At 43.7% G+C, this 22234-nt stretch overlaps 1 protein-coding gene across 1 annotated transcript in view; it reads right to left on the reverse strand.

Annotated features, from left to right (window-relative positions):
• The window catches only part of LOC105731140 (ovostatin-like), a 112080-nt gene that overhangs the window by 78347 nt on the left and 11499 nt on the right, over nucleotides 1–22234 (reverse strand). Inside the window, exon 2 of the mRNA XM_064377479.1 lies at nucleotides 19016–19141. Within this exon, the coding sequence (XP_064233549.1) occupies nucleotides 19016–19113 (98 nt within the window). The 5' untranslated portion in view covers nucleotides 19114–19141. The remainder of the gene's footprint in view (nucleotides 1–19015; nucleotides 19142–22234) is intronic.

Consider the following 22234-nt stretch of genomic DNA (forward strand, 5'->3'; position numbering starts at 1 on the left):
CCTCCTGGGCTCCCTGACGTTACTTTGTCAAGGTTGCATCTCTTTTTATACCAAGGTTGCAGAACCCAGGGAAGTAGTGGAACAATTCATCTTAGGAGCGTAAGAAGTCATCCGGGAGACAAAGAGTTGACTTCTAACATTTGCATCTTGACATGAACAAGTGAAGCTTGTTAAGACTAATCTGAGGTAGGTAAGCCTCTATGGGTCCATGATATAAAGGTATCCTGGTAGGAAAGTTTGTTGAAGCATTACTTTTTCTTTTTTTGCATTTCATTTTCTTCTTTTCCTTTACCAAAATTATTGCCAGGTATTTTGTGTTTGTCTTGAGAGTTTTGACCAAATAAGATGCTCTTAGAAGACAATCCCATGATTGCTGTGACCTTATTATGTATCACAAAGTGGTCTCATTGGGCTTTGCCTCTGATATTGCCCTTTTACTGAAAACAGTAGGAAATCTATTTTACCAACTCTTTCTTTCTCTAAAATTCAAGCTAATTATATCACATCCTCTTTTAAAAAACCTTTAATGGTCCACTATTACCTATAGGATAAATCCCAAACTCTTTAGAAATGAAAGTTTCTTATGGTTCTTATTTACCTTTACCCCAGCCCAGCTTGCCCACAGACGTTCTGCTTTCTTCCCTGAAAACACCAGCAATGTGCCACACCCTTTCATCTCTCCATGTGTATTTGTGAGCTTAATCTTCTGTCTAGAACCTCTCTTTATATGACTTCCTGTCTATCAGGTATATATATCCTCCTTGTTCATTTATGATTCTGTTCAAACTTTCATAATTCCCAAGCTGAAATTAGTTGCTGCTCCTTTTAGCTCACGTAGCTTTACAGGATGTCATGTCACCCTGCAAGTATTTGTTTCCCACTTAGCTGTGGGAATCTCAGAGACAGCCTGAATGTTTTATTCATTGTTGGATTTCCAATGGAAGGAATATGAATGCAAGCACCTTTGAGTCATTCATGACTTTTAGTCAGTCTCAGGTTTTCCGTAGAATCTTGTGTCTGTGTACAACTGACTGTATTCTTAGGGAGCAAAATAGAAGAAAATTAACCCTCCCAGAGGAGAGCTTCTTTCTTTTCACTGAACCTATCCTATGCTGCATTTGAAGTAAGCACTCTTGACTCCCAGACTTTTAAAGCAAACCCATTATTGGAGTGCTACCTTTCTATCCAGGGAGTGTACATGGGCTTTGTAATGCGGTGAGAAGCAGATGCATCTTTCTGACTAATAATGTTTTCTGTTGGGTTCCCGCTTCTATATATTACAGAGAACTAGAAAAGATTAAAGCTAATCATCATCTGTATTTAGGGTATGGTCAACTTAATGAGGCATTAGTTTTTATTTTATTGTTACTGTATTTTCACCTAAACCTTTCTAAAAAGCCTGGTATCATGCACTTCTTTACCTATGAAGTTTTGGCCAAATCTAAAGACAATTGCCCTTAATCATTTGACTAAGATAATGAATGTTATGCTTTCAATCTACTACTTCCTCTTTATGTCCCAGTTGGCTAACAGTCTCAGATAAGTGACTGCTTGTGTTATTCTTTGTGAAAGCATCACCCAAACCTACCTCTCTTTATGTTTGCAGGTTACTGATTCCTTGGGCTTTCCTTGCCCCTTGCCACAACACTCATTTCAAAGTGTGAATCTAAAATGATCACTTACTATTGAAGAACACAGTCAGGCCTGTACTTACAGATAGAGCATCTTTATCAATTAAAATGCAGAATATAAATCATACCAGTAGTAGAGATCAAATGCTTCCTAAGACTTTATTAACCCATCACAATTTAGAAATCCAAATCTAACATCAACAACAGGAAAGCTAACATAAGAAATTTCTGAAAGACAAATTAATACATATGTTTGAATTTGTTGAGTAGAAAGCAGATCTTGCAGAACACTTATCTTTTAGAAGGAGAATTAAATTTACATTTACAAACACACATACAATCTCATGTATCTGATTTGATGGAAGAAATCATAATTATTAAATATTTGAATAATATCCCTCTGATAAATATATGTCACCTTTGAGCATACTACATTGACTTGTATATATGAGAATTTTCTAGATTGCCAATTAGCATCTAAAATTTGAAGTAAATGCCCTAACCTTCTGAGACTCATGTCTAGAATTATGATTTATTTTCTTGTTCCATGAAATCATAACACATGTGGAATGATTCTATTAATATTATTTATACTTGCCTCTGACTCTCTAAGTGACATCTAACTTAGGGTATGATTGCTTATTTTTTTAGATTTTCCCCCAATCTCAAAAGTGAATTGTATACATTAGACATTATCCAGATTGAAAAATAGGTATAAATATAGACCTCCCTAATACACCTTCTATTTATAGAAGGTGTATTAGGGAGGTCTATATTTGGTAAAAGTCTTCTAACTGTTTAAATGTGAAACAGTACAAATAACAGGAAGACATATGTACACATGAACACAGACATACATAAGATTTTTAGGATACAACGACATACAGGAGACAGAGCAGTTTTTTCTAATTCTCAGTCTATGCATGGGGAAATCCCCTTCTATTGTGGGAAAAGATTTCATCATTTACTAGAGAGGATCTGATTAATAAAGTTAAGGGTGTGGAGAAAGTGAGAAAAATGAGGGTGTGGGTTGTCTGTTAGGCAAACTGGGAATGCTGTTTCCAGCATATGGGAAAATCCCTGTTTATTCACACACATTCCATTGTTCACTTCCTCATCCTGTAAAGCAGAGATGCGTTTCATTACAATGATAAAGGTACAATGCTGGGTTAAGGCCTTCTTATAATTATTATAAAAAAGAATTCTAAACAAAATCTAAATCAATGTTTCTAACCTAAGATCAGTGTTCTAATGATCTTCTAAAAGACATCAGGGATGCCTTTTATTATAATTTATTTAACAGGAGGAATTTATTTTATGAAATTTTAAAAAATGAATTCAGTAATTGCCAAAATAAAAGACAAATAAGACATAAGTCCAAGTCTGAGTATATTGTGAATACATTGGAATAATGTTATTAATAGATATTGTCTGCTTTTATTTCAGTGAATATTCATATATTTAATATAAGAAAATATTTTATATTCAAGATGCCTTTCCCTACAATACAAAGTAACTGAAGAGTTTATAGGTAATATATACTATTATGGGGGAATGAAGGCAGCAAACCACCTTGCCATGTATGTACATATGCAACAATCTCGCATGATCTGCACATGTACCCCAGAACCTAAAGTACAATATAAATAAATAAACAAATAAACAAACAAACAAGTCATATATACTCATGAAAAGTAAAAAGAAAAAGAATAAATTATGCTTCCAAACTTAGAGAAGATCTATTTATTCTTCCAAGGTCAGTCTCAGAATATAACTTCTCTCCTATGTTTTCACCACCTTTCTTGCTTCATTTTCTTTAAAGTATGATTCTTTAGGTAGTATTGATCATTTTTGATATTAAGAAAATATAAAACTTCTGGGAATAACTCAAATCATTTTGCAACCTTTGGCTGTCATAACCTTGCATAGCATGCAGTGTTTCTTCGTAGGCAGTAGATGAAGGGCTTTGGGAAACTTGCCAGGAGCTTACCATGAGTCATGGGACAAATGGGAACTTGTCTTCTCTGCAGAACCTGTTCCTGAGCAGCCCTTTGTCCACAGCCTCAGCAGGCAGCTGGTTCATACCACCCAATGGTAAGCAATGCTCATCCGTTCTCTCCCTTAAGCCCTCTCTTTGTGTGAAGACCCACAAGCATAAGTGTCTATGGCGGGGCTGTGTCAGGAGCTCACAGTGCCCTCTGAGTTATCATTACCAAACATAATCAGGGTTTTAAGCCCTGTACCCGAATAAACTTGTTTTATTTGGCATTAAAGCTGTCACAACAAGTTATAAACATTCCAGAGCTTTTTGCCAGTAGAAGCAGAGGTAGTCTCTCAGGCAGAGTGTGGTCAGGACTCTGTTGGAAAAGGTCTGTGGTAAATGCAACCCCTTGGCACAAAAAAGTTATACTTTTGTTGCAGTGTAAACAAAAAGTAAAATTCTAAGCCCCCAACCAATGGAATGAACCCCTTCTGTCAGCCAAGAACTTTCTAAAGTAAATCTGAAACACTAGTTCAGGCCATCCTGGGAGTGGGAGGTCAGATGTATCTGATTATACCTTCCCCCTTTGGAATCCAGGCACTGCTGGCCAGCACTAACATTAAAACAGAGACCTCAAGACAAAATATTTTTTGTAGCAACAAGACACCAACATGACAGATAGCAGGTCTTGAAAGAAATTGAAATATTTTACTCCAAAATATGTTTACTTTTTTTTTTTTAACTCAAACATGCTGTTCCTATGGTAGTGAGTTTTCGCTAGATCTGATGGTTTGATAAGGGCTTTTCCTTCACATCACTCTACACTTCTCCTTGTTGCCACCATGTGAAGAAGGACAGGTTTGTTTTCCCCTTCCACCATGATTGTAAGTTTCCTGAGGCCTCCCCAGCCATGCTGAACTGTGAGTCAATTAAACTTCTTTCCTTTATAAATTACCCAGTTTTGGGTATGTCTTTATTAGCAGTGTGAGAATGAACTAATACACTGATTGATAGAGAAAAGCAAATCAAAACCACAATGAAATACCATCTCACACCAGTCAGAATGGCTATTCCCTTTGAAAACTGGCACAAGACAAGGGTGCCCTCTCTCACTACTCCTATTCCACATAGTATTGGAAGTTCTGGTCAGGGCAATCAGGCAAGAAAAAGAAATAAAGGATATTCAATTAGGAAGAGGAAGTCAAATTGTCTCTCTTTGCAGATGACATGATTGTATATTTAGAAGACCCCATCGTCTCAGCCCAAAATCTCCTTTAGCTGATAAGTAACTTCAGCAAAGTCTCAGGATACAAAATTAATGTGCAAAAATCACAAGCATTCCTATACACCAATAATACACAAACAAAGAGCCAAATCATGAGCAAACTCCCATTCACAATTGCTACAAAGAGAATAAAATACCTAGGAATACAACTAACAAGGAATGTGAAGGACCTCTTCAAGGAGAACTACAAACTGCTGCTCAAGGAAATAAGAGAGGACACAAATAGATGGAAAAACATTCCATGTTCATGGTTAGGGAGAATCAATATCGTGAAAATGGCCATACTGCCCAAAATAATTTACAGATTCAATGCTATCCCCATCAAGCTACCTATGACCTTCTTCACAGAACTGGAAAAGAACACCTTAAACTTCATATGGAACCAAAAGAGAGTGCACATAGCCAAGACAATCCTAAGCAAAAAAAAAAAAAAAAAAAAAAAAAAGCTGGAGGCATCATGGTATCTGACTTCAAACTATACTACAAGGCCACAGTAATCAAAACAGAGATATAGACCAATGGAACAGAACAGAGGCCTTCGAAGTAACATCACACATCTACAACCATCTGCTCTTTGACAAACCTGACAGAAACAAGCAATGGGGAAAGGACTCCCTGTTTAATAAGTGGTGTTGGGAAAACTGGCTAGCCATAAGCAGAAAGCTGAAACTGGACCCCTTCCTTACACCTTACACTAAAATTAACTCCAGATGGATTAAAGACTTAAACATAAGACCTAATACCATAAAAACTCTAGAAGAAAACCTAGGCAATACCACTCAGGACATAGGCGTAGGCAAGGACTTCATGACTAAAACACCAAAAGCAACGGCAACAAAAGCCAAAGTAGACAAATGGGATCTAATTAAACTCCAGAGCTTCTGTGCAGCAAAAGAAACAGTCATTAGAGTAAACTTGCAACTAACAGAATGGGAAAAATTTTTGCAATCTACCCAGCTGACAAAGGGCTAATAACCAGAATCTACAAAGAACTTAAAAACAACAACAACAACCCCATCGAAAAGTAGGTGAAGGATATGAACAGACATTTTTCAAAAGAAGACACTTAGGCAGCCAACAAACGTGAAAAAACGCTCATCATCACTGGTCATTAGAGAAATGCAAATCAAAACCACATTGAGATACCATCTCATGCCAGTTAGAATGGCAATCATTAAGAAATCTGGAGACAACAGATGCTGGAGAGGATGTGGAGAAACAGGAACACTTTTACACTGCTGGTGGGAGTGTAAATTAGTTCAACCATTGTGCAAGACAGTGTGGCGATTCCTCAAGGACCTAGAAATAGAAATTCCATTTGACCCAGCAATCGCATTACTGGATACGTATCCAAACAATTACAAATCGTTCTATTATAAAGACACATGCACAGGTACATTTATTGTCTTACTGTTCACAATAGCAAAGACTTGGAACCAACCCAAATGCCCATCAATGACAGACTGGATACAGAAAATGTGGCACATATACACCATGGAATACTATGCAATCATAAAAAAGGATGAGTTCATGTCCTTTGCAGGAACATGGATGAAGCTGGAAGCCATCATTCTCAGCAAACTGACACAAGAACAGAAAACCAAACATTGCATGCTTTCACTCATAAGTGGATGTTGAACAATGAGAACACATGGACACAGGGAGGGAAACATCACACACCTGTTGAGGGTGAGAGAGCTAAGGGAGGGATGGCAGGGGGTGGGGGATTGGGGAGGGGTAACATCAGGAGAAATACCTAATGTAGATGATGAGAGGATGGATGCGGCAAACAACCATCGCATGTTGTAACAATCCTGCATGATCTGCACGTGTACCCCAGAATTTAAAGTATAATAAAAAATAAATAGAACAAAATAAAAGAAAATGTCAAAAAATAATAGATGCTGGTGAGGTTGTGGAAAAAAAGGGAATGCTTATACGCTGTTGGTGGGAGTGTAAATTAGGTCAACCATTGTGGAAAGCAGTTTGGAGAATTCTCAAAAAGCTATAACCAGAACTACCGTTTGACCAGCCATTCGAATACTAGGTATATACCAAAGGAAGATAAATCGTTCTGTCATGAAGACACATGTACATGTATGTTCATTGCAGCACTATTCACAATAGTAAAGACATGGAATCAACGTAAATGCCCATCATTGGTAGACTGCATAAAGAAAATTGGTACATATACACCATGGAATACTATTCAACCAGAAGAGAATGAAATCGTGTCCTTTGCAGGAACATGGATAGAGCTGGAGGTCGTTATCCTTAGCAAACTAATGCAGGAACAGAAAGCAAAATACTGCATGTTCTCACTTGTAAGTGGGAACTAAATGATGAGAACTCATGGACACAAAGAAGGGAACAACAGACACTGTGGCCTACTCGGGGGCGGATGGTGGGAAGAAGGAGAAGAGTAGAAAAAAGGAACTATTGGGTACTAGGCTTATATAGTGACAAAATAATCTGTACAGCAAACTCCCATGACAGGAGTTTACCTATACAGCAAACATGCACAAGTACCCCTGAACCTAATTGTTTGTCTTGCCTGTCTTCTTGGTGACTAGAACATGAACACGACAGCTGGGCCTAAATGTCTATCTTAAACTATCAGGAGGAAGTAATATATAATATTTAAAGTGGCAGAGCCAAAAGATAGAAGGAATCTAGATTACTTGTGGTAGCTCAGCTGTTCATCATTTTGGGCAGCTTATCTTCAGACTTTGTTGATATGAGAGGAAGGGAGCTTGAGTTTTTTGTCACAGGCAAACCCAATCCTAGTGTATGTACTTAATCTTTCAACATTGCTGTAAGCATTAAAGAAGATAATGGATATAAAATGCTTAGCAGTTTGTCTGGCATGAAGTCAGAGGGCAACTTCTTTTTTTTAAATGTAATGAAGCATTTAGGTTATCGGAACTCAGTTCTGAGCATTTTGAATGATGTGGAAAGACCAAAGAAGTTGTTTCCAGTTTGACTAAAACTGGCTGATTTTATGTCTTTGAAGTTGGCTATGGTCAGAATGGTTTTGACTGCTTTTAAAATTTATGCACCTTTAGATAAAACTTTTCTGAGACTGACTTTCCTGATGTTTATAAAAGACAGTATTTAAGCTTACTTTATAGGCTTTACAGAATTAAATGAAACAGTGCTGAGTAGTTGGAATATAGCATGTGCTTAAGCTGAGTGTGTTGGTTCATGCCTGTAAACTTAGGAGGCTGAGGCAGAAGGTTCACTTGAGCCAGGAGTTCAAGGCTGTGGTGAGCTATGATCATGCCACTGCACTCCAGCCATGGTGACAGACTCCAAGCTTAAAAAAAAAAAAGCTTAATAAATGGCGTTGGTTATTACTTAGGTGTGATGGATGATTTGTCCACTTGGCTGGGCCATGGGGCCAAGAAATGTAGTCAAACGATATTCTGGATGTTTCTTTGAAGGTGTTTTTGGAATAGATTAACACTTAAATCAGTGGAATTTAGGTAAACTGTGGATAAGCTTCATCTAACCAGTTGGAGATTTGTTTTTTGTTTTGTTTTTTACTTTAGGATGATCTTCATTGCATCTTCATTGCGTGAACTGCACATGCTTCCAGGGGTCTAGATGGGAGAGAAATAGCTAAGAACAGACAGAAGAGGGGATGTGCAAATCAAAATGATAGAAGAAAGCTTCATAGATGATGAGACCAGCAAGCTTTGCCTTGGTGCCCCACCTCTGGCCACACGACTGGGCAAACGACAAAGCAGCACCCAGCATTCAGATCTGAGGGTGACACAGCTCTTTCCACTTCCCCGCGTGGCCACCGTGTAGGTGATGGGTACTCACTATTTGCTGCTTGGACTATAACTCCTGACTTCTAAATCCAGCAATATGGAAGACAACCACCTTCCCACTCTAAACACCTTGAAATGCTATATAAAATATACACTATGTATATAATATATAATATATATTTTAACATAATATGTACTTAATATATGTATTTTGTAAAAATTATTAAAGTATATATTTAATATATTTTATTAAATATATTATTTACTATTTAAATATATATTAAAATTCCTATTTTTTAATGCACAGCTGAGCTTGCAGGAAAGAGAAATCTCCAGGGAGCAAAAATGAAGAGTTTGCCAACACTCCACCTGCTCTAGGGGTTGCAGGACATGACTGGTCTCAATAACCTAGGGGCATGGCCTGGAGTATCTCCCGGGATCCCCAGCCTGCAGGCCAGGGAACCAGAAACTGAGATGTAAGTACCAGGACACAGAGCTCCAAGAAAATCCCTCTAATTTGCATTCAAGGAGTCAGAAAATTAAGCTCAAAATGCTCAAACAAAGTGGAGAAATCCCTCACTTCCTTTCCTCTCCAGGCTCTCAGGCCTCAGCCTGCAAGGAGGATCCTTGGGAGACTGTATGTGCCAGTGTTCTGAGGGGGTCTGAGGCAGGGGTTCAGGAGTGTGAAGCTGCAGTGAGCCATGGTCCTGCCACTGGACTGTAGCCTGGGCAGAGCAAGACCCTGTCTGGGGGGGGAAAAAAAGTGTGCTTAGCAGTTAGGGCATTCTCCCGTGAGAATTCCTGCCTCTGCTTTCCCACAGCTTTGAGAGTGTGCAGTGCTCAACCTGGGCTCAGGGACTCTAATCCTGCCCTTGCAGAGCTCACTCAGACACTGGTGCAGTGAAGACATCAAGTAGTACCTCCCCTTTAGGAGACACCTCCTCTGCAAACAAAACAACAGCACTCTTTGGTTCGCTAAAAACCATGGTGGCACAGTTCCCTAGACTCTTATTTCTCCAGCCTGAGAGTTGCCGTGTAGGTGAGGTAAGCGAGGCCAGAGCTCCCACCCCTTATACTGCTAGGACCTCGGCCATACCAAGAAAAGATACATCTGTCCTATGTGTTTAAAGCCTTTAAGAGAGCCCCAGCTGCTGCTCTGTTGTGCATCCAATTTCCTGGCTAAAAGGTTTCAATTCTGTCTGGTGAGTTGTTTTTTTTTTTCCTTTTGTTCAATCCTTAGTCAAGGGGGTAAGAAAAGGCAGGTGCTCAGGGCATTTGTCCTCTTCTGATGGGTTCCTCACTGTGCTCCCCTCCAGGCCAAGCCAGCTCTCCCCTGCACCCTGCCCCGCAAGGTCAGCTTCCCCACTGTCCACTCATTCCCGCGCCTTTCACCCTCACCTGTGGGAAATTCAGAAGGATGGTCCCTGTCGTTTTGGGAAGAAAAGGCTGTTGGTGAATTGGGGGATGATCAGGCTGCACGACAAATCACTCCTGATGCTGAACGTGTGCTCACAGGTCTTGCCCTTCCACCTGGGAGAGGAGTCGTGCTTGTGGTTTCAGAGTTTCTGGGAGTTGCTTGAAATTCTACAGAAAACAGTGTGGCTGGTGGATATGCCAGTGTGTCATGAGTGGTGCAAAGTCAGAAATAACAAGGTCCATGCATGCTTGTGTCTTTCCACAATGTCAGGCTTTTATTGACTCGATTACAATCGCAAAAGCCACGAGCTCCATGGAATTCCCAAGCAGGCAATTCTCCTCAGTACTTAGTACTTCCCATTTACTCAGGAGTCAGGGCTGTACATATACAGGCTTAAGACACTTCACAAGTCAGTCAGTACTGCAAACCATATATATTAGTATGCTTAATTAATATATAAATGTTAGAGGTTAAACATTCCCCAACAAACACAGTCACATTAATATCAAGAGGAAAAGAGATAGGAGAAAGCGTAAATGAACCAGTCCAGGGGGAGTAAAGGAGACAGAAGGAGTCCTGGTCTGGGCTGGGAGCTTTGCCGGTCTTGCAAGGAAGCGCCTTTGAGGAGGCAGGGCCTTAGGCAGCAAACGCCAAGTTTTCATCATGAGTGATTGCAAAATGGTGTCAGTGAAGATGGTTTTGAGTTGCCGAAGGCCTAATCTTTTATAATCAGAGTCTGCTGTCAAGAACTGATAGTGGAAGGGTGTGCTTGTTCGTGTTTTTATCTGGTCGAACAAGCCTTTTTGTTTGTTTATTAAACAAAACATCTTATCTTTGTTGACAGAGTGTCCTGTGAAATGCTAAGATGGGGTTAGTTATAATGTGTTAGGTTATTTTTCTATTTATTTATTTACTTGAGACAGAGTCTCGCTCTGTTGTCCAGCCTGGAGTGCAACGGCACAATCTCAGCTTACTGCATCCTCTGCCTCCCGGGTTCAAGTGATTCTCCTGCCTCACCTCCCAAGTAGCTGGAATTACAGGCGCCTGCCACCATGCTGGATAATTTTTGTATTTTTAGTAGAGACAGGGTTTCACCATGTTGGTCAGGCTGGTCTCAAACTCCTGATCTTGTGATCCGCCCGCCTCGGCCTCCTCAAGTACTGGGATTATAGTCATGAGCCACCGCACCCAGCCATTAGGTTATTTTTCTTAGGAGGGGGATCCATAGCTTTCATTAGACTCTCAAATGGGTCCATGATCCAGAAAAATGTCATAAACACTTCATTTCGTGGCTCCATTTTCTAAATGAACCATCCCCGGAGAGATCGTAGTTTGGGGCATCAAGAACGTTGGGGCCGGAAGAACTGCAGGCAAAGGGAGGCTACCATTTCCCACTCAGGGGTGGCGCGTGGTGTAGCATCCCTGGAGTACTTGGATGTGGTCATTGGAAACGTGGTTTAAACGAGGAAGGAAAGCACACTTACTGAGAACCTAGCTAGGGGCCAGGAGTTGGGCTAAACAGTTTGTATTTGTCTTCCTGCTTCAGCTTCAGTTTCCCTGTGAGGTGGGACTTAATATCCTCATTTTACAGATGTGAACTCAGGCTCAGAGAACTTAGGGGACTTCCCCTGTGTCACACAGCTAGCAAAGAGACAGAGCTAGAGATAGACCTGGGACCACGTGGTCAAAGGAACGTGCTGTTTCCAGGGCATCATGCAGCCCTGTCCCATCTATTGTGTCACTGAGGGGTGTGGCGGGGGTCACTGGCACAGACACGTCACCTGACCTCTTGGAGGGTCATATCTCATATGTTGAAAACGGAAATGCAGTCCTCCTCCTTCACCCCACTTTTTGTCCACTTGTTAAAGAGCAATTAAGAGCCAGGAGGACCAAGCCAAATTAGTTTAGTAGGCTCAACCCCACCTCCTGCTGACCCTCCAATCCTGGGAGAGGGTTCTGAGGTGAAGGCTCTTGGCCAGGTCTCCTGGGACAGAGACCAGAGAGCAGCCTGCTTCCACTGCTTCCTCTGTGCACACTGGGGTGGTGGCCAGGCAGCCTGCTCTGGTGCAAGTGTTTAAAGCCCACCTCAAGCTTTGTGAATATCAGTTTCTTTGATCAAGGTGGCAAAGGGAAAGGGTTCGAGTTAATTCACTGGAGGGAGGAGGAGGAGGGCAGAGCAGCAGTGAGGACAGACCCACTTCTGGAGTGGCTCCCCCTTCACTCCGTCCTGTCTGCAGACCCTCTTCACCTCAGGATTTCTGCCCCTCATGCCCAAGCTAGAAGTCCCCTTCCCTCGCCCCCATCCTCCACTTCCAACCTGAAGCCACCAAAGGTGCATTAATTCATCTGGTGCTTTTGGTGAAGGGCTGGAAGCCCCTCTTTAAACTTGGTCTCCCACTTGAGAAATGCCAACATGCCACTGTCATCCACCCTCTCTTCCATGGCCCCTGCTCCTCCCCTGTCCTCAAGGGCTGGCCATGAAGGGCTTCCTTTGCGGCTGATTTCTCTTCCTTTCCAGACCCCGACACTCCTTCCTCCAAAGCGCATTCACATAAGGCGGTCTTTCGTTAGCGTCGGTAATTCATTCCCTTCAAACTTTAAATACTGCCCATCTGGAGCGAGTGATTCTGACTTAGATGGGAGCCGTGGCGTGGCCTCTTTTGCTCCCTGTGGTACTAATACCCTGGCAATAGGCTTCACGTGGGGCTGTGCCTGAGCCGACAGCAGCCACCTTGAGGGACTCAGTCCTGCAAGTCCAATCACAAGCTCCCTCTTAGGGAGTCAGAAGACGCGGTTTCAAGAGAGAGTAAAACAAAAGCCAGAAGACACACGGAGGCTGGCATTAAGCTGCAGGAGACTGAAGAGATAGTGGGGCTAGGAGCAGAGACAGAGCCAAGTCCCACGGCCATCGGTATTTGACCCCAGGCCCCTTTGAGCCCCATGGTGCTCCAGTTCTCTAGACGAGCTAGGCTGACGCCCGCATTGCTGTGCCTGACCTTACCACAAGCCCCGCGCCCTGAGGTGACCCAAGCACATCACTGCTTCTCGAGACCTGACAGAGCTCGAGGTAAATGTGCCATGGGGAACACACGAGGTGCCTCATGTTGAGCGCTGACGATGAGGCTGCACCCCAGGCTAAAGTCATCATTTTCAATCACCAGAGCAGGCAGGCGTGGGAAACCCAGACCTAGGCATAAGCTAAGAAACAGACACAGCGGGCAGGAGGACAAGGGGTCCACAGTCAGCCCACGTCAGGGCACAGACCATAGCGGGCCGCAGATGTGTGGGTGGAACAGACAGAGAGACAGCCAGCATGGCTGGGCCTCAACACCCAGCCGATGTTCAGGGGCTCAGCTCCAGACCATGTGGTGGGGGCGCACGGCAACATACAAGCTTATGTACAAGGCATTTGAGGTCAGACATGGAAAAATACTGAGGCACTGTGTGTAGTTTATTTGTGCGTTGAGAATAAACTCCTTGACCCTGAAAACAAGACAGGGAGTGGAGTGTGTGGTGTGATAAGGAACACTGAAAACAGCCTCCTGAGAATGCAGTTTGAGTGTGTACCAGGTCACACGCGCCTCATTAACCCACCTCAAATGGCCATCTAGTGGATGTTTGTAGTTAGTACAAGCCCTTTCAACAAATACTTGGAAGACAGATGCTGGGGCGGACTCTTCTCAGAAGAGCTACCTCCAGCCCTGCTCAGCTGGAATTGTCTGAGTACTTCATTCTCGGCGTTCACTGCAAGCTATAAGCTCTGCAGACCGGCCAGAACAAGGCCTGGGGACCTCCGCTACAGCCCACAGTCAAATTTTAAAAGTTTCTTTAGTGCTCTTATCTTGATGGTGTGCTCCCTTAGTTTTTGTTTGAAATATTATCTTACTGTCATTCTTGAAAGATCACTGTTGACTCAATTCTAGAGTGACAATTGGTTTTCCTTGGCACTTTGAAGGTATCATATAGTATGGTTTTCTGGCTTTCTTTGTTGCTGTTAAGAAGTTTGGGGTCTTTCTAATTTTTGTTCCTTTGTAGGTGATCTTCTTTCTCTAGGTGGTTTAAATTTTTCTTTTGTTTTCTTTTTATTTATTTACATTTATTTTAAGTTCATTGGTATATGTGCAAGCTTGTTATATAGGTAAACATGTGTCACGGGGGTTTGTTGTACAGATTATTTCATCACCCAGGTACTAAGCCCAGTACCCAATAATTATTCTTCCTGGTCCTCTTTCTCCTCCCACCCTCCACCTTCTGATAGGCCCCAGTGTGTGTTGTTTCCCTCTATGTGTCCACGTGTTCTCAGCATTTAGCTTCCACTTATGAGTGAGATCAAGCAGTATTTGGTTTTCTGTTCCTGTATTAGTTTGCTAAGTATTATCGACTAGCTCCATCCATGTCCCTGAAAAATGCATGATCTTGTCTTTTTTTAGGGCCGCAAAGATTTTCACTTGTGTTTTCAGTGCTCTACAGAAGTATAGAAAATGGTGTCACCAACTCCCATGCGCTCATTCCCCAGCTACAGCAACTCAACCTCACCTGTGTTTTTCTATCTCCTCACCTACACTGTCTCCCTGCCAGAATTATTGTGAATCAGGTCTCAGACTTCTTATTGTTTCATCGATAACTATTTTGGCGCAGATTTCTAAAATCATATTCTTTTAAAATTGAAACATTTAAAAAAGTTGTAGTGGACAAATTATAGGGTAAAATGCAAGCTAGGCACAAATTTCTGAGATAAAAGAGATTCCGAGATTGTTTAGAACAGAGAGGGTGTGAGCAACTCATCCAGACACCAGAGATTGCCAGTTCACTCTCATTTACCCATCCTAACTTCCAACCCTACCCATTTCAGAGGCTGAGCCATTTGTCCGAGGTCACATAGAGAATGACTGGGAAAACCAGTAAGAGAATCCAATTCCGGGCTCTTTCTACAGCCCATGTTCCCTACCTAACATCGTTTTTTCATCTTCCCAAAGTCCTGAGAAAGAAAAGAGGTAGGGAGTGGGAGTTGTGGCTATGGAGAAGGAGGAGCTGATACTTCCAATGTGTATCAGAAGCGAAATTTGAACTCATCTTTCATGGCCTTCCTTAGCACCAAGAGCCAAACACCAATACCTGTGTTTTATAGAGTGCACTTCTGCTGACTCCCACCCTTGCGGTTTAATTTCTTAATTATTGAAACCCTCCTGTGTGCCAGGTGCTTCTCTAAGCCCTGGAGACACCACACTGAATTAAGCTGATGTCCCTGGCCTCGTGCAACTTACATTCTAGCCAAGGAGAGGGAGCAGGCCCTCAACAAGGACATCCATGTGAGGGAAGCACCACGGAGAAAATAATGCAAGGGGAGGGGCTGAGCAGTGTATGAGGGTGAGGTGACAGAGATGTCGTCTCCAATAAGGAGGCATTTCACCAGAGACCTATGTTAACCTAAAGGACTCAAGAAGGTCAGAATCTACCTTAAACAGAGTTGACTCAAGCACAAAGGTTGAGGACAGGCCTGTCCAGGAAGCCCAGATTCCACAGAATGGAAGTCTGTGTTCCAAAGTGAAGTTTGGGATCCTTTACACAGAGGAAGCTTGGGAAAGCCTAACAGAATTTCAGCATCTTCCTATGTAAGGCTTAATGCATTGTTTAAATGATCTAGTAAGTCAAGGTGGTCTTTTTCTTTGGGGAAAGCTAGATTTAACCTTCCTCACTGAAGATTTAACAGTCTTGGCATCTCAGGTGTCATCTGGTCTGAGTTAGGTACAGGACAGTAAAGGAGGCAGTTAATCTATAACAAAGATACAGGTTTCATAGTTGGGAAGGCCTGGTCTCTTGTCTCTCCTAGTCATTCACAGAAGGGTAACAATGGGGAAGAGAGTTCCCCTCTAATCAGAGAAGCAGAATTGGAAACAGGTGGTGTGACTCAGTCTCAGGGCTTAACATCCCTCTGGGTGTAATAAACTTGGAGGGTCCTGAAACAATATTTTCTTTGACACCTGAAGGAAGTGAGAAAGAGAACTCTATGGTTCTCTAATGGAAGAGGCCTTGGCATGTTCAAGGATCAAGAAGTCAGTATGATGATCACGGAGAGAGCAAAAAGAAGCGCAGAAGATGAGATGAGAGAAGAGCAGTGGGGCCAGAATCCTCCTGGGTCTTCTAGGCACAGTCAAGATTGAGGGTTTTGAGAGGGATGGGAGCTCCAGGAAGCCCAGTTGTTAACTCCTCTAAGCAGGAAGGGAGGGGTGACGGGTGCTTGTGATAGGGTGTGAGGGTAATCATTTCATTCTCAGACCAAACAGAAATGGGTTATAAATTATTTGTTCCTGTTTTCCATGTGACAGTTTCCTTCCTTTGATGTAGAGACAAAACAGAAAGAACGTTTGCTTCTGTAGATCATCTTCAGAGTGCCTCTGTGCTTAAAGATGCATGTGCACATTGGAATGTCCCAACACGAGTGTCCAGGGTGCTGCTGTTGCCTTTTTTGTTGCAAACACTTGTCCTTGAGGTGTTCGCCTTCTGACTTAAACCTAATCAGGGAATTGAACGCCATGCCTGTTAAGAGATCATATTTTGCATAAGCTATTTTTGAGAGAATGGTGAATGACTGATTCCTCAGAGGGAATGCCTAGCTGACCTCAGTCCTTATTTCCTGTATGTATCACTATGAGCTCTTTGACCAGACAGTCGAGTATTGAACTAAACGATATTTCGGGGTCCTTTCTCTCCTCCAAGTCAGTGGTGAAATGGAAAAGCAGGGGCTTCAGAACCAGCCAGATCAGTTTCCACACCAGCTCTATGAGTCAGAAGCCTGGGGACGTGGACGTGTGACTTAATGTCTGGGACTTTCCTCATCTGTGTCTATCAATATTAGGGTTTTTTTTTTAAAGGACTGCAAGGACAGGTATCAAATATTAGCAGTGTTATCTCTGGGGTGAGTGATTTTTCTTCTTTTCCTTAAAAAAGTTGTGATTTAATTATTTCCTACAGTGAAACAAATATTGCTTTTATAGTGGAAACATGATTCTAAGCAAAGCTGTGCAATGCTGATGTGGCATGGGGTGGGAAAGAAGGGGGTTGGGGAGGCGGTGTTTAGGGTTCAGAGTCTGAGTTGGCCTCATTCTGGTTTTAGCTCCAGGAGTCAAGAACAAGATCCCAGAGCCCATCCCATCCCTCATGGATGACAGACTGAGGGCTCAGGAAGATGCCCCCTCGCAGCCTGCCCCCGTTCCAGGCTGAGTCACCTGAGTAGCTTCCTTCAAAAAGCCTCTTGTGCCACAGGCACACCCAGAAAGAAGTATATCTTCAATTGAACAAGAAATAACATGAATAAAATATAAGTAAAATGTAAAGAATAAAAAATGCACTACCACACTGGTACGGCAGGAGGGTGAAAGTCAAGCCCCTCACAATAGGTAATGTCTATAAACGGACAACTGAGGCCAGCGGCAAAATCCACCTGCAGAAGGCGGGACTGTCTCAACACCAGTCACTGTGAACCTTTAGAACTGGGGCTGAAGCTTCTTCCAGTTGCTTGCCCAGATGTCAGGGAGACCACTCCACAGCAGATGGGGGGAGCTGTGTGTCAGGAAAGTCCCAGCCACTAGGACAAGGTGCACCCCAGGTAGACGTTTCTGCCCTTGTGCAAAGAACAGAGGAACCCATTCAAGTTCACAGCGGCAGGTGGCACTTGAAAAGGTAGGGGTCAACTTGCAGAGCAGAAGTTAGCAGGGGAAGCCTTCCTGGGGGAGTGGGAGAGCCCAGCAGAGTTTAGAAGGAGGGAGGGGCAATATTGGGACAATCCTCTGAGTCCCTCTTTCCTCCTCAGGCAATGTTCAGGAAGACCCTGCAGTCTCTGTAGGTTCATGGGAGCGCCCAGAACTGAGACAACACACAGATCCAGGCCACTCTAAGGTCTGCCTCCATTTGTACAGGGCACATTCGTGTGTGTGTGTGTGTGTGTGTGTTCTCTTCTTAATAAAGCCAGCAATCACTGGACTAGATAGGGCCCACTCTAATCCACTGTGAGCTCCCCTTTCCTTAGTAACATCTGCAAAGACCCTATTTTCAAACAAGGTCACATTCCGGGTTCTGGATGGACATGAATTTTTTCAATCCAGTACGTCTGGGAACAGAGCCGTCAAGGGCAGAAGAGATCAACCCGAGGATGAGGCTTGGATGCAGAGTGTTGAGAGAAGGGTGATCAGAGCTAGGGTCTAAGCAACATTGGTCTGCTTTCTTGGAGGAGAATTTTCCCTTTTTCCTTCTGCCCTTCAGCCGGGGCTGCAGCCCCCTCCTCTCTCGTAGCTGGCTTTTAAAAGCCAAATGGATGCCACAACCTTCTAACGCATCTAGATCTGCAGCTAAAATATTCCAAAAATTCCAGCAAGGGCAAAATAATCTCAGGCCTAGATTTGCCACCAGTGCCCTCTTCTGGGCAGCTTTATTTTTAGTAGTGTCATGAAACACTTGTTTAATTGTCAATATATGTATGTGTGCACTGTCACCAGAAAATATATTTATGTCTGTTGGTTATAGCCTAAAAAGTTTAAGAAACCATGGTTAGATGTTTTCCTGGTCAGGAAAGGCCAAACTAAAAAGGGCTCTGTGTGTGTGTTTGTATGTGTAAGAGAGAGAGAGAGAGATGGGGGCTCCCATTCCACTAAGGAGGTGTGTGTGTGTGCGCGTGCATGTGTGTGTGAGAGAGAGATGGGGGCTCCCATTCCACTAAGGAGGTGTGTGTGTCTGTGTGTGTGTGAAAGAGAGAGAGATGGAGGCTCCCATTCTACTAAGGAGATGACAGAGGCTGTGCAGGTGTTTTCTCTGTGATCTCCTCTCCTCCTACAAATCATGCCCAGAGGAGGGATCTCGAAGATTTGCCCCTGCCTCCCCAGACCCATCTCCACACCCAGGCCAGCCTGGGCAGAGGGCAGCAGAGCTCACATCTCTGTGGACAGCAGGCTGGGCTCACTGCAGGCCTCTGTGTCATTGTTCATCTTCACTTCATAGGTCTCATTCTGATGCCTCTCCTGACACACCATGGCTATCTGGCTGTCCTGGGAAAAGCATCTACAATATTCAAGATAAAGAAAATCATCAGGAACTGCCAACCCACCTCCCCTTCCCTCAGCAAGAAAGGCATCACACATGCACATATACACACATGCACAAACACATGAACATGTGTACACACATAGGCGCACACACACATGAACATGCCTGAAATTTCTGTGGCCTCATTTTCCTTTGATGGAACCATGGAAGCATTAAGATTAGGGAGAGGGTTCCATGTGGGAGGATGTCTGCTGCAGATCCAAGGAGATCCGAATCCTGACTCCAATTCACTTACCCTCTGGCCCAAGTCACTTAGCCCACCCCATGCCTCAGTTTCTCTTTCTATGAAATAGAAATGACATATGCCCTGCCTGACTCAGAGGCCTGTTGTATAAGACGGCGCTTTGAGATTGGGAAGAGCCAGCTTTGACCAAAGGGTCTTGGGCTGTGCCATAAAAGGTAAGGTAGGCCTGTGAGGAGGCTGCCCTCCCACCCCCAGCTGTAATAGCCGGGCCTTTGGGTGTTAGTTTGGCGTAACTGAGATGTCTGTGGCATCCTATTTTGATGGTGCCCTTGATACTGACACCAGCTCCCTGAAGTAAAGGCACATAGAAGAAACCTCACTTAGGAGGGTTTCTTCTCCTGAGCAGAGGGCAGAGTCTGAGTCCCTACTGAGCCTGAATCCCTCCTGAACTCCAGACCCTCCCACACCAGAACATGTCTTTCCCTATGGGTCAAGGTTCCTCTGCTCACTGGGTCCTATCTTCTTTAGCTCTGAGCCACGAGCTCTTCCTTTTCTTGTCTGTGCTCAGCTCAGTGCCTCCCTCTGTCTTTATCCTCAGACTCCAGAAGGCATCAGGGAAAGATCCCAGTCCATCCTCTCGGAGCTGAGTGCTGGATTAGTGCCCCTAGCTTGGAGCATCTCAGGCAGGGTAGAGGCAGTTCTTTGTCGGGGACGCCTGCAGATTCCCACCTGCCCTGCAGTGGGAAGGAAAGATGAGAGGTGGGAGCTCCAGGTGGACTGGGAGGGGAGGGAGATGGAGTGGGCTTTGGTGAGGCACAGGGGGATGAGCTTGAGATGCAGAGTGGTAGCAGGCAGGCAACAGCATTTCTGGGGACCACAGGGCACAGGACGTGCTGGCCTGTTCTCAGTACAAGCAATGCCAGGGCCTGAGCTGCCCTTAGCCTTGAGGACCAGCCCCGGGCATTGGAACGTGGGCTATGCTTTTCTTCACCAAACTTAACGCTTGGCACCCTGAATGTTGTTTGTACCAACTGCAGTGGGCAGAGAGAGAACCAATGCTTTATGAGCACTGACTGTGTGTTGTGCACTGTGCTGGGTGCTTTGTGTTTTGTTTCATGGAGAGATGTATTTCTGGGGAGAGGGAAACCCCTGAGAATCCCCCCATCTCTTCTAAACCCTCCCATCCCAGGTCCTCTAAAAATCCCTCTCCCCTTAAGTCACAGAGAATAAAGCTTCACAGGAAAATGCCCTTAGAAGGAGGGGATTTAATTTGCCCTGAGATGCTAAAGATGGCCATGGAGCCCTCCTTAAGAAGAGGTTTTCAGGAGACCAACAAGGAATAAGGCAGTACAGGGACCCAGCATGTCCTCAACTTTGGCTAAATAAACTTGTAATCAATTGAGACATGTCACAGTCACTTTTTGGTTAACAAGGTCAACTGAGCCACAAGCACCAAAGCTCACCTGAAGAAGCTGCGTCTATCTATGAACCAAATGTGAGTCACTGTGACTATTTAGAACTGGGGGCTAAAGCTTATTCCAGTTGTTTGTCTGGATGTCAATGAGGCCACTTCACAGTAGACTCTCCCACCTTTGCTGTCATGGGATGGAAAACTTTGGATTAGGACAAAGGAGGTAGATTTGATCTTGGAAGATGCCTTAGGCTTCTTGTCTCTTATCTCCCTAGGAAACTGTTGGGTGTCAGTATTTATACTAGGGGTAAGCCTGAGTGACAGGAACAGCTCTGGAAGTATCTCCTTGAGTTTTCAGGAAAGGTTTCACTGACACATGAAGAGAGTAGGGCAGCAGAGCAGCATCAGGTTTACTTTTCAATTCCCTTTTCCACCTCCACACGTGGTGGGTGAAATTCACAGGGTTGCCACACTCACGTGAGCATATCTGGATTACAGATGAGAACATAAGAAGATGGGCTGTGGGTTACATACAGTGGAGTGCCGCTGACTGCAGGCCCGTCATGTAAGAAAGGACATCAGATTGCCATAGAGCATGTTATGTTATTGTTGGAATAACTGGAGTCCATTGTAATTTATTTTTTAAACTTGTTCTGAAGCTTTGTCCTGTCTACCACATAGTAGTTGAAGGGTACCCTGTTTTCCCTGACTTTTTCTGTCCTAACTGAGAAAGACAGGGTGCCTCTATTGTTCTGTGACCCCACCAGCTGCACATTTTGCCCTGCAGACTGGAACCCAGGGTGAGGATTTGAACATTCCCAGACACCTATAAAGATGTTTAGGTTTTTGCCCCAAACACTGAAAGGAACTGGCCAGGCCATGAGCCAAATGCCTTAATCGCTCATCAACTCCATTCCCTGATCCCTGTGCTGCAGACCTCACCAGGTAGAGCACTCCCTTCCCTAACTGCCTATCTGGAGGATATGGCGAAACTCAGTTTCTACCTAAGTTTTCATAATAAAAGCTTTGAAACAATCACCCTGGCATCTAATGCTTCTTTCTTTGGGATTCCAATTGTCCCCATCTTGGGATGGATTGGGGTACTCCCTTGTGGGAACTCCCCTGATGCCAGATGCCACCGTTGGGGTGACTCCAGCTGTGAATCTGCCAGGAAAGAACACAGGCATTACTGACTTGTTCTTTATGCTCCTTCAAAGGTCAGAGCTTAATTTCCTTACACCTGATTTCTCATCTACGAAATGGTATTTATAACACCTCTGTGGAACTGTCCTCCAATATCCTTCTTCCTTTTTAAAAAACCATGCATTTGGCTGCCTGGAATGGAGAAAATGTTTTCCACCCTCCATTGCAGCTCAGTGAGGCCACGTAACCAAGCTCTGACCAAGCAGTGGAAGGCAGAGTCCCACATGGCACTTTCAAGAAGTGTTCTTAA

This window comes from Aotus nancymaae, unplaced genomic scaffold (assembly GCF_030222135.1).
Source record: "Aotus nancymaae isolate 86718 unplaced genomic scaffold, 86718_ANA_hifiasm-v0.15.2.pri h1tg000016l, whole genome shotgun sequence".
In the NCBI taxonomy this organism is placed as follows: domain Eukaryota; kingdom Metazoa; phylum Chordata; class Mammalia; order Primates; family Aotidae; genus Aotus; species Aotus nancymaae.